Source organism: Antrostomus carolinensis, unplaced genomic scaffold, assembly GCF_000700745.2.
Source record: "Antrostomus carolinensis isolate BGI_N321 unplaced genomic scaffold, ASM70074v2 scaffold14410, whole genome shotgun sequence".
Taxonomy (NCBI): domain Eukaryota; kingdom Metazoa; phylum Chordata; class Aves; order Caprimulgiformes; family Caprimulgidae; genus Antrostomus; species Antrostomus carolinensis.
This window is the reverse complement of record NW_010287803.1, coordinates 8,629-22,206: the sequence shown is the minus strand read 5'-3', so window position 1 is coordinate 22,206 and position 13,578 is coordinate 8,629. Positions and strand designations below refer to the sequence as shown.

The 13,578-nt window shown below is 44.2% G+C and overlaps 1 protein-coding gene across 1 annotated transcript in view; it reads right to left on the bottom strand.

The window, feature by feature from the left end:
• The window catches only part of SGPP2 (sphingosine-1-phosphate phosphatase 2), a 19,430-nt gene extending 9,167 nt beyond the window's left edge, over positions 1-10,263 (bottom strand). The window contains exon 1 of the mRNA XM_010164263.2: positions 10,111-10,263. Within this exon, the coding sequence (XP_010162565.2) occupies positions 10,111-10,128 (18 nt within the window). The 5' untranslated portion in view covers positions 10,129-10,263. The remainder of the gene's footprint in view (positions 1-10,110) is intronic.
• Positions 10,264-13,578: the final 3,315 nt, after the last annotated feature.

Here is a 13,578-nt window from a genome sequence, read left to right as displayed (position 1 = left end):
CCCAAACCGCCCCCCAACCCCGCCCCGTCCCTCCCAGCCCCAGGCAGCAGCCCTCCGAGGGCAGCCCCAGCTCTCCCATTCCCAGTGGCTCGACTCCCCCCACCACACCAGGTGCTGCAGGAGCCCCGTTGGGACACATCACCATCATGGTTATTAAATAATAACCTTGGCATCCCTGGGGAGGCAGCTGAAAGAAAACTGGACGAGCAACATGAAGTACCAGTTCTCCTGACTAACTCCCCAACAATAAAGGGCCTTGGTGCCCAGCTCAGGACACCAGAGGTTTGAGCAAGGGCCTCATTAATTAGCTACTCTAGCAATGCAGTGCCATGATCTTTTGGGAGTATTCCCGGGTCACTGCAAGCAGTAAAATGGGAAGCAGAGGCAAAGCTGGCCGGTATCCCTGGGAGGTGCAGCCCACCCAGCAGCGCTCAGGACACCCGCTGTGCTGACATCCTCTGCTCCTCAGCATCCCCTTCCCAAAGGCAACAGGTTCTCAGCAGCCACAGTGAGGACGCGAACAAAAGGCACCCAGGCTGCCCCTGGAGGATGCATTTGCTTTCTATTGCCCCTTTGGGCAGCGCAGCCAGATACATGCAAAGCAAGCTGTACAAACCAAACCAAACTTTTTTCTTTTTTCTTTTTTTTTTTTAAATACAAAAATCAAGTTAACTGACATCTGCCATGAAAGCTCAGTTGCTGTCCGAGATGGCTGGCTGTTCTGCTTCTCACACTTCCACTAGCTAAGGAGGGGTCTTAAAATAACATCCTTCCCATGCTGGTGTTAGCCATATGCCAGAACAGCAACACGATCATCTGCTGCCACAGTTGGCACCAGCCACATTTCATCCCTCTCTCTCCCACCAGCCATTTAAAAAACAGTTTCATATTAAAAGAAAGACGTCAGGATTCACAAATCAGAACCAGGAAAAAGCCAAAATGTCACGTTCCTTCATCCCCCTCTCTACAGCAAAGGGCATACCGTGGGGAGTGCTGGGCTTACAGCCAGCACCAGGGCCTGGAAAAGTGATTGCTGGTGCCTTTCCATCCTTTATCCCCCATCACATGAATCACATCGCTGCCTTATTATCGGCACCACCTGTGGCACACCTGGCTGCTCCTACTTCACCCTGATACACGGGACATAGGGCAGCCAGCAAATACCCTGCCCTGACTGTTCACAGTAAACAAAGGCTCAAGGAACAACTGCCTTAAAGAAATCACTGCGTGGGTTTATTTAGTTAACGCCACCAGTTTCCACATGGACACAGGCACGTCTTCGGAAGTTAGTTAAATTCCAGGGTTGAAAGCAAAATTACTCTCTCCAACAGAACATAAAACATTGAGGCTACCATTCATGATATCATCTGAGAGGCAAGGTAGGATGAGCCAGTTTATCAGCAGTCCTCTGTAATAATGACTTCCACTTGTATTATTAGCACCAGTATGTAAGAGTATTACAGAAAGGGAAATGAGTCATCCTTGAAATGAAGGCTATGCTAGGACTCCTCTGATGGTGAAAAACAGGCTGAATGCTGGAGGTGCTATGGGTAAGCAAAAATACCAGGCATCCTCACAACACCTTTCTTCCAGATTAAATCCTGACGCCTATATTCCTTAAAACCACTCATTGTACAGACACGTACAGAGGTGAGCCAACCTCCATAAAATAACCAGGGGAGTTCAGAATACATTCAGACTAAGCACTGAAGCACCAACCTTTGCCTTTAGCTTATCTGGGTGCTGTGCATGTGGTTTTATGTGCAGTGTCTTGGATCATTTGGCAGAAGTGGCAGTTACAGGTGCAGTAACATATCCCCCATCAGCCAAACGGGCAGGCTTCCCCAAGAAGGTGAAAGATGACAAGTGTACCATTGCCAAAAGCTGTCCAGCAAAGGTGTTGCTCTGGTTCATCTGCCTCCCCACAGGCTGTGGACAAGGGGCTGGAGGAGCCCAGGAGTGCCCAGGCTCCCTTGCAGCAGGACAAAACAAGCAGCCCAGGGCTCCTTCCAGATCTGCCTGCGGTGGGCAGAGGGGTGACCTCCCTGGGGACATGGGCCTGCAGCACAGAGCAGGGCAGGCAGAGCACCCACTGGGTGCTGCACATCCCACCCAGGCCAGCACAGAGCATCAGCTGGTCCTGCTGGGGACCATCACACAGCTGGTGACTGAGGCCAACACCCCTGCCAGCACATCAGGCACAGCCTCCCAGAGTTCAGACACAAAGAGTTAAAAAAAGACAAGTAGAAGGCCACTGCAGATGCAGTCACTGCACAGTGAGTGTTGTTCAGAAACACGCTTACAGCATGGCATTTCACTGCAGGATATTTCATAGAATCGTTTGGTTGGAAATGACCTTTGAGATCATCGAGTTCAACCATAAATATATCTCAATAGCATAAATAAATATATCTGAACTGCATTCTACTGCAACTGTCACCTTCTGAGGGTGGTAGGTATCTGCCTTGGTTAAGTGGTGCATTCTCTCTTAAGCCATGTTTCATTATTTCCTGGCCTTATTTCTCTGACATTTTGGATTTACTCTCTAACAGTCCCAGAAAGCAAGCAGCCTGAAAGTTTTGGCCTGTTATCAGCTTTTTTCAACCTAGCAGATGAGAAAACCCCTGTAATCAACATTGTGAACCATAAGCACTGGAAAGGAGAAGGAAGATGGAGAGCTGAGCACAGGGGACAGGATAAAAATCAACACTGAGTTAAGCCTCACCTACACTTGACTTGAATCACCTATTTGTGCAATGCCAAGAATCTTTGGTGTCCCTGGAATAAATTTAGCACGGGCAGAAATTACCCCAAGTCCAGACCAGTGAGTAACTGGGGACAGCTTAAATCCCCAGGACCAGGTAATTTTGCTGTGATTTCCAGCCTACCCGCGGTAAGCCAGACAGCACATTCACAGTGGCTTTGGACTGACACACAGTGTGTCACCTTCTAGCAGCTGATAAGCAGCAAGTTTACACATTTCAAAGCCTAAAGCAGGGGGGCCCCCTGGGGTTCACCAAGCTCCCCTTTCTTCACAAGGGCTGGGAAGATGTAGGGAGGAAGGAGAGGCTAGGCTTAAACCATACTCAGCTATGATTTAAATAAAACCCATTCTAAGTCTTTACATGCTCACAGACTTTTCCACCCAATGGGTCTACAGGCCCAAAGATGAACATGGGAGAGAAGAGGGAACAGGCCTCGAATGCTCAGCAAGCAGACACCATTTGCTGGCTTGTAGACATGGCAAAGAAGAGAAACCTTGAGGCAAATAATTTCTTCATGCTTTATTGTTCTGTTTGCTTCTTTCCTACGTTGCTGACATTTTTTTCTACCTAGAGTGCTATATATATTATGGCTCTCAATGCTATTCTTCCGTGCTTATTTCTAGCACAAGCTCTCTTCCACTCTGAGTGATGCAAACCAACTTAATTTTCTGCAGTTCTGGTGGAAAATGGTTTGCAGATATCTTCAGCATAAATAATTTTAATTTGCACATTAATAAGTACCTCTGTCTCTGCGTGGGGAATCTGTTTGAACCTGGAGACTTTTCCATTACTGAAGCAACAAAGTGAAAGCCATGATAGATTGTGTAGGACACAATTAGCTGGAGAAGATAACTGCACAGCAATGCACGGGAATTTAGTTGAGATTTCACAACAGTTGATGGGATGGGCATGGCTAATTCCCTTTACTCTGAAAGCTAACAGCAGAAACAGCACTCTCCCAGTGCTATGAAGACTATTCTGAAGTCTTCAGAATTAAATCCTTACAACAAATGCAAGAAGCATTAAAAAAAATTAAGTATTTGGACAGAGACTTCTTACTTGTCCCCCTCTAAAAGGATTTTCTGTACTGTGGTAAGCAACTTAAAAACAAAACTTTCCTCAAGCTCTAGTGCCTACCAGTACTGCTGGGGTAGCCTGGGCTGCTCAAAGGGAACAGCAATCCTTTGCAGCCAAGGCATCAGGTGAAGGAAAGGCAAAGCTTTATTGCCGCTATGCATCAACAGCATCACATTTGACTACACAAATGCAATTAGCGGTTGCTATAGCAGCACAACAGGCTTTTTCTGAGGGTTTCCTCTGACTTTGCTTGGAGTTATATACATTGTCCATTTCCAAAAATACATCCTAGGCTGGCGCTTTGTAGTGGGGTAAACAAGACGAATCTATCTTTGTGTTTTAACAGATCTTGCTTTAGTGAACAATGACAAATCAAACTCGAGGAATGGGCATCCACACAGGCCCAGGTGCCAAGGTGTCTGTCCCAACATATGCTGGAGTTCCCTCTGGGGTGAGGGGCTGTCCCCCTCCCTGCGGGCATCAGAGTCCCATAATGGCATTTGGCTCTTTGACACTCGCATAGCTCAGGTATCACTTCAATAGTTCAAGAAGTGGTTTTGCTCACCTGCAGGTGTTGCCTGGCAGTTTCAATGGTTTCCCCTCACCACTCTTGTGATCGCTGCAGGCAGTGCTTCTGTTTGAGGAAGCGGGGGAGCTGCACACAGATTTACCACCACGGCGCAGACACGTATGAAGGCACACAGACAAACACAGCCCAGCCAGCTCTGTATGCAGAGGCACAGGACCGGTGCCTCAAGGGCGTGATTTCCTCTTTGGAACATTTCCACAGCAGCTGCCTGGACCCTGAGCCTGGCAGGTTTTAGGAACCAGGACCAGTGCTGCAGGTGTGCTGTGCACGGCACATCCTCCATCATCCCTCCTCTGCCACAGCCTCCGCACAGGGATGCACACATGCAACCGTCTCACAGGCACGTGAAGGTCAGGAGGAGCAATTCTTTTTGTACTTTGTAATATTTCAGCTAACAAAGGTGAACCAGAACATATTTATTTTCAACTTCTGATTTTGCAGCACTCCTGTCTGCACTATTGATCTATTAAAAAGGACAAGAGGAAATTCTAGAGAAGACATGAGGTCAAATAGCATTGGCGACTTCTTCCCCGAGACTCACAGTGTGGCAGCCTGACTTTGAATCTGCTGTTTTGGCTTCAAAATAGAAACTCTATAACCTGGCTCTAGAAACCCTGAACTGCAATAGTATTTGTCATCTTCCCAGAAAGGAAATTTACAGTTTGAAAATGATATTGCTTTTGGTTTTGCCATAACCACTGTGTGCTCATAGGAGTGACAGAGCACATCAGGAACACTAGAAAGAGAGGAAAAAAAATAAGGATGCACTATTAATAAATTGGCATTTGCGGGAAATTAGTATTCAGGAAAAAAAAAAACCATGAAAGTCACTGAGAAGCACTGCTGGCGTTTTGCCTCAGCAGCAGCCCAGCTAGAAGAGGCCCTGCAGAGCAGACGAGCTCCTGGCACCTCCAGCTAACACCCTCTGATTGCGTCCTGCTCCCCATCTCCTCCTGAGCCATCCGACTGCTCCCCACATGCAGAGATGCCAATGGTGACCGCAAGGCTGGGCATCATCTCCTCCCAGCACAGGCACCTTATGGGAGAAGGCAGTTGGCTCAGAGAGCTCAAGGATCTGCCATCTCCAGCATGGTTATGTTTGAGAAAACACACCAATCTCATGTTAGCCACAAAGGAACTTTACACGACATTTGTCAAGGATTTGGTCAGGTGCAACAGGACATTCAAGGCTGCATTGAGCTGGTGGGATGCTCAAACACTTACTCGAGTTGTCCCGGCTGTGATGTGAACGACACAGCCATGAGGCAGGTCTCCAGCCCACTGCAAGCAGTGCCACGCTCCACAGCGACACAGCATGCATGTCACAGCAAAGGGCAGCTGGGGACAGGAGGAGGGAAGGGACAGCAAGGACAGCTTCTTAAAAAAAATAATATATATATGTGTGTGTGTGTGTATATAGATATATAGATATGTAGATATAGGAGGGAGGACTTTGACTCTCTCAAGGCAGATGTCAGAAAAACAAAACCAGAACAAGATCAAGATAGCCTCATGCCTCCAGAAGTATAACTGACCAACATCCTGGGATTTTCAACTCTGTCTTCAAAATAAGCTTTTGGACAAAAACTGTAAGGTAGTTGACTATATGATGGGTTTAAATCAGATAAATTTGAGCCCACCATCTCCTGGTAGCAGGAAGAACTACTGTCACATTGATTTGGCTTATCATCTAACACCTCAAACTGGGAAACTGTTACACCTTGTAGTTCTAGTGAAATACAAAAGGTTTCTGATTTAAACTTCACTTTAAATTATTCTCAGCTACATGACTGAAATTTATCAGCCTTGAACTGCCATCAGATTTGCAGTGTTTAATTCATCTCAGTTACAAAAGCTTCACTGGCACTTTTATTTCAGGGGTAGAGTACAGCTACCAGCACATACAAAATTCTCTCTGAATAAATACTTCATCTTGTGTGCATCATTTTCTTTTATGGACCATTTATTGTTGTATTCTGACATTTTGTAGTTACTTACATGCCTGAATAGAGTCTTACATCTTCTTACATAGTGTAATATATGGAACTTTAAAGATCTGGACTTCCCAGTGACTATGTTTATCGACTGTTCCAAGCTTGTTTTGGTGAAGTGTTGCAAAAGGACAAAAATGTTTTTGTGAAATGTTGCAAAAGCACAAAAACTAACACCTAAGAATCACTAAACCCTGAGTTCAGTGCAAAGTGAGTTTTCAAAGCAGCATCAAGGGATTCAGCTGCTGCACACCAATGTCAGCAGCACCATGATGGCAGGTAAAGTTGACACTGGCCAGCTGTAACTTATACTGTATAAATTATTTTACAGGCTCAAGAGGTGTGGATACATTTTACATCCATGCACACTGAAAAACAACATGAAAAAAGATTTTCAAGCATGCTGACTAGCAAGCTGAAACTGTAACTGTTTTTTTCCAGGTCTTTACCTTACCACTGAAATTCCATCTCAAAATAAAGCTTTCAACCCTGAAGGGGTGCAGAGATTAAAAAAAAAAATAAACTGAGCTTTCACCTCTCAAGCCAAGATGTGCAGTAAATTTAAAGTACATTTGGGAGCCAGTTCAAATGAAGTTGGTTTTCATCCCCTTACTTTCTGCTTGAAGTAGCAAGAGTCACAAGCATCAAAGCCTCACCTCTGCAGATTCAAGAGCGTTTACTTCAAAGAGCTGAAAAAGGGAAGTGAAGACATTGGGGTACCTTCAGCACCAACCCCGCATCTTTCTTAGAGGTTTCAGGCAGTTATTTCCTTTATCTATCCACAAAGGGAAAGGTAAAGCCTAAATGTATACTGTGAATCTTCCAAGGAAAGGCACCATGGAAGCACAACATGCCAAAGCATCTGGATGTGGCCACAGCCAGTATTTCCCAGAGCCATCTGGCTAAACAGAAAAACATGAGCAGACAATTTTGGGGGACTGGACTTCTCCAGGAGTGGAGAAGGTATCCTGGGGCACCGAGCCCATTCCCCTGCTGCTGCTGAAATAAATTCTCATCATAGCTTTGCTTCCTGCCCTTCTCCCTTTCTAAACCTGTTTCACAATCTTTGGCTTCAACTTAGCTTATTTAAGACTGTCTTATGCACATTTCTTCTCATGACTGTACTTTTTATTTTAAGAAGCTCTTTCCTTCCCCTGGTGTTTACAGCCAGCTCCATTCTCTCCTCAACTTCATTTTGTTAGGGACTTACCTAAGCTTTCAGTCTCTGCTCAGAAAATAGCCTGTTCCCTAATCATCCCTGGCCCTGCTCCAGTTTGAATTTCTTTCTCAAATGTGGGTGACTGGCTCTGCATAAGCTGCTACAGATAAGATGGCAGGAAGGCCTTGTAAACAGCATTAACGCTGCTTTCATTTTCAAGGGAAGAAGCTGCCCTGATTCATCCTGAGACACTGACTGCCATTTCCAACTTGCAGGTTTAAGTCCCCAGTAGTGTAAAACAAAGTGCCACAGGCAATACCACTGACCAAGGGTAAGCCCACTTCTCCTGTACAGTGAGCCTGACCCCTTTCGTCACAACCATCCTGCCGACCATGTTTCACCAGCACATGTTCCCAACGTACTCATGTGCTTTGCACTAGGATCATGAAAGGTCATTGCTGGTCCACCATCTCCCTCCCTGCTGAAAAGATTCACCCACAACCTCTCCTCAGCCCAAAGTGTGTTAAAAGGGAACTACTACTGCCTTTGCCTTAGGGCTCCCCGTTCAATACCAACTCCTTTCCCCAGCTGTATAAGAGCCTGCTGTGGACCATGCCTGGGTGCTGTGCTTGCTTCTTTGGGCTCTTCCCAGCCTTCTACTGGCAGCTGTCATCAGAGGCTCTCGGGCTTCCTGGATTTTTACTTTTATCTACATGGCTGTTCTCAGCCCCACATCGTCATCCAGGCAGAAAAAGTATTTCTTTGAATTGCAGGGAGCCTGCAGATCTGCTCTCCTGCTCACCATCATGTCAGCAGACAGGTGTCCTTCCAGTACTAGCACCAAAAACTTTCCAGTAAGTTAAAAGCACAGTTTTGTCACATCGGACACCTTGGCATGTCCCACACAGCTAAGCTGGTTCTGCTGTTGGGTACACGGTCAAGGTGTCTGAGACAGACCAACAACACCATGAATGGCAATTCCTGTTCGCAGCCTGCGCACCAGCAAAGAAGCCAGCCGAGTTTGCCATAACATCAACACACAACCTGCACAGACATTTTTAGCTGTTTCACAATAACATATAATTAAAATGTTTTTAAAATTACAGATTATCAGAAGTCTGTGTACTTAAAACAGCTTCTCCTCTTCCCCTTTTCCATATAAAATGCAACTCCACAAGTCCCTAAGTAACTGGAAAAATAATATTAATAATCATAACATCACATGATTGAAAACTCTAATTAAACCAGCCTAGATCTGGCCAGTGCTCAGAGGCAGTCTGTGCCAGGTAAAGGCAAGGCAAGTCTGCAGAAAGGCATGTGAGGAACTCTAATTCAGAGTCATTTTTTGAGCAATATGCAAACCCAGAAGGCAGTGACTACCAATTATCATCTTCTGTGGCACATTTCCAGAAGCAGTAGGTGTACTCCTGGCCAAAACCCAGCTCTAATTATACAGTGTCCACCTACTTCTGTATTTCATCTGCAAGTTATTTTTCATGTTCTCTTCATAAAATGTATTGACCAGGGTTACTGGCACAGAACAACTGATGCCTTCTGTCCAAGACTGGGTGCATTTGAAGTGCATGACCCAATTCAAATTAGTTTTATTATTTCTCATCATATTCTTTGGACAAAAGACAGAATATTAACCAGCACTGACTAAGTCAAGGAGAAGCTTCACTGTAAAGAAACAAAGCTAGATATCACATCCAAGTTTTTACCAAGCTTCAATTTCTTAAATCAATGTGGATTGACAGCTAAACCTCCAGGGTCTGTCATCTGCCAGAGATACTTCCTACCTCCCTTCTTTGTTCTAAAATAGTCTTATTTGGGCAGCTAAGATCTGATCAATACCAAGATGAGCAATGTCAGTGACAAAACAACCCAGATTAAAGTGTCTGGTTTTCAGTGCCAGAATGGAAATGCATTATTTTGTGAAGGCTGAAGTGATGCTGAAGCCTGTTAATTTGAGAATGCTGGGGTCTTAACAAAAATGAATGCCTTTGAGTCTTAGCCTTCAACAGAGAATCTGATCTTATTTTTCCCCTCAAGTGACTGCAGAAGCACCCTGTTTATTCCACTGCTACCTGTGCATCCCTTTCCTATTGGATTTATACTGATTTCACCTGAGACAGAACTATATGGACAGGTTACACAGAAGAAATTGGTGTGTGAGAAAAATTTCCTAAAGTGATGAAAAATGACCCTTAAAACACCATGACACATTGGGAAGGAAGTGTTTTCCCAACTGTTCTGTGCAAACCCTATCAAAAGCAGCTCAATCAGTTATCGGGCTGAAAAAATAAGTCAGTCCAAGATGTAAGAGAGATGAACAGACACCCTGCATCAGCTAATGCTTCTTGCCTCCTCTCTCAGCGTTGCCATGTCTCTGCTTCCTGAACACGCCAGGCACATGTAAATAAAGTTGGCTTTTGTTTGTTCGAAGTGTTATTCTTACTCTTAAATATTCATGTGCTACAGTTACAGAACAAATAACTACATGTTTAAATAAGTCATGGAAATACTTACAGACCAAATAATTATCATCCTTCTAGACACAGAGTGATCTATGTTCCAGTAGATAAATGGAAGGAAAGTGATATAAAAAATCTCTTCACCCAAAGCAGCTGAAAACTTGAACAAGTAGTAGTAGAAGTAGTTCTTCACAATATACTTCTGCGTACAACCCTAGAAATGAGAAGATTTTAGAAAGTTTTAGTGAATTAGCAAATTATATCAAACATTTAAGGTATTTTAACTGTTACAGTTCCCAGCCCTTAAACCAAGTAATTTGGTGGGACAAGTGTCAAGGAATTAAGTTCAATTTTTGTAGTACAGTGAAGACTACAGTGATAGCTCAACTACATTTCCTGCAGATCAGAAATCTGTTAAAAGTAATTAAGGGTAGCAGTCACACCAACAAAGGTTTTAAAGAGATTGGATCAGTCTTTCCTCTAGAGAAATCAAGTATATTCCATAAAAGTATACTGATGCATTAATATTGAAGTTCCTACATCTGTAGATAGGGAAAGCCACTATTGCTTTAGCTGGAAATGTGCTTTGAGATTAAAAAAGTAAACTGCAATTACTGAACCATTTCATTTAAAATTTGCCCCATTCTTTGCCCCACTGAAGGCAAAGTTTGCCCTGCTAGTCCCTGAAACATGCCGTTAGGTGCCACTGGCATCAGCGTCCCCTGCAGTGCCCTGGACACTGGGTGCTCCAAGCCTGCACTCCCTGGGCAGGGTGCTCGTGGGATCACCCCGCGCTGCAACAGCGCAGCTGTGAGCGACAGTGCCTGCGCCTGAGCCAGCTCAGCTCTCACAGCTACGCAAGCTCAGCCGGGGGAAACACGGCTGTGAGCAGGAGGGGAGAAGAGCTGCCCCTGCCACCACCAATTTTTCACTCCAGTACAATTAAGTAACAACAACCAGGATGTCTCTTGGCACATTACCAGCAGTGCAAATATTGTAAACTGTATCAGGTGACACTGTCTAGGACTTTATTTATTAACTTTATTAAGCTACAGATTTCTGGATTTGGCAGCTAGATGATTCCATTAGACCTATCCCACCTAACACACTTGTTTTCTCCTTCTAAAAGGCTGCACCCAGCCCGACAGAGCTGGGAAGCCACATGATAGCAATATTATTAAGGCCATGACTTTGGCCACCCATGGCAAGGTTTGCTGTTGCTGACGTTTGGGACTAGTGCACCACTAAGAAGTCTCCCAGCCTGTAAGCAGGAGCAATGTGCAAGTGAATCACATTTTATATAAATACCTGTATGCTTCAGAAAAAAAGGAGATATATACAAAGAGGATTTTTTATTTGGGGGCAGGAACAAGGAAGCCAATCTAATCTCTGTCCATCTCCCTTAAAAGGAAAAAAAAAAAAAATATGGAAGCTGGCTGTGTAAATATGAGATGAAAGAAATTCCTAAAGATGAGAGCCAAGAAGGGATGATGAAGGTTTCACTATAGACACACTAAGTTAAGATATAGCTTTGACATAAGCTCCTAAACCTCTTCTAAGAGGAAAACTATTATGCTTGGACTTGACTGTGTAACTAATGTAACAGAGAGAAATTTTCAACCTACGTTCTACTGAGAAAAATCTAAAAATCATCTAAGGAGTCTAGACATGCAAGTGTGACTTATTGTAAAAGCCATTAGAAGTTGCAGTCCCTTAATCTGCTTTCAACAGGGAGACGAGGCAAATTGCACAAAGACAATAAAAGTGAGATGGAAAAAAGTTGCATCTATTCACGCGTCACAGAAAAATAAACCAAGTTTGCAGGGTTTTTTGCACCATTGATTTTTGTACCAATAAACAGAAAAGATGAGTCAACACTTTTGAAACACTAGGGTCACAGAAGCATTCCCCCATGGATTAGTAAGAGGTCACAGAGCAGTTACTGGCATCCCTCTAAAATAATTCAGCAACGCGCTATGGCCAAACAACACAGCAATCAGTCTAAGTGTCTCGAGTCTCCTATGCCACTTAGAAAACATCCCCAGTGCAATTAAAAACTCTGATGCTTCTGTCTAAGATCCTGAAACCATATTTGGTCACAGCTCCAGAGAAAGCTTTCTTCTGGCATCGCTAATTCCTCAATTAAGTATCAATCTCCAATGTATTAGGAATTATGTGCTCATGTGCTTTAGATCAAATATGATCAGACATATCCCTAAGGTTACTCTTTTATTCTTGGAACCTTGTGGGATAAAGCTCTCTAATTCCAGTAATATGTTTTGGGGGGGAAGCAGGGGGAAACAGGTTCTAAAATAATTTTGGAGTTAAAAATATTTACAGGCAGAAGGCAAGGCCAGGTCCTTCCACATGGTTTTAAAAATCTTTCTTTTCCTTTTCTATCAGAAATCACTCCCTACTTGTTTGGGGTTTTTTGTTGGGTTGGTTTTTTAACTTTTCTTTTTTTTTTTTTTTTTTTTTTTAAACACTAAACCAGCAGTTGTGGACAGCCCAACGTGTGACACAGGGGACAAACAGATCACGCCTGTGGCACACGATAGTAACAGCCACACGTGAGGCATGCAAGGTACGACAGAATCGCTCCACTTGATTTTAGGCAGTGTACGGCAATAGAAAAAGCAATGATTTAAATCATCGTGATCACTGCGATCAAAGCATGGTAAGTACAGAAATCCCACTCCGTGCACCTTGGTAGCCTGGCCCACAAGAGCTCCACGTTCAGTTGCAGCAGTGCCAGAGCCCAGCAGGTAGCTCACGGTTAATATTTATATCCAGTATTTCTGCAGAAAGCAAAGACTAGTGTGCTTTGCAAAGTGCCTTCCCTTTTTGTTCTTATTCTAACCACAGTGCAGGAAAAAGCCACTACAACTATTTGTGTGAACGTTTAGCATCTTCTGACACTCCCAGAAGTTTATTCAATCTCTGCTTTTAAACAACTCTGATCTTTAGACTTGTTTATATTTAATGCACTGAAGTGACCTGATGCTTTCCACAACCTCTGAAGCACTTTCAGTGAGTCAGCCCCTCCATCCATTTCCATTCAGTCTGGATCAGAGAGGTTTTAATTGACATTAATTAAGGCTGCAGATAAAGTCAGAATTTTAAGAACATTTGGGAAGCAAGGTGTAATAAATCACGACATTCGCAGACACAGAAGACAGGTAATTTCACACAAAGGACCCTTCTCATCGACTATAAAATATCTATTTTATAGTTTTACTTAACTGCTCAAATTACATTCATGTGAGTCTCCATAAATTAGAACTGGCACAGAAAATGGCTATTGCAGGGCATCCTAATTTTGCAGTCTCTGCACACTGATCATGCGTGAGTCACCCACACCAGGGGCTGCCCCACACACACTTGGGGCTCTGAGGGCAGCCCCTGTGCTGCCCCATCACCCACCCAACTGCCCCCAGAGCATGGGAGCATCCCCAAAGCCTCCCTACAGAGCAGCAATGACAGGGCCAGCAGAGCAGATCAAACCACTGCCACGGTGACTCTT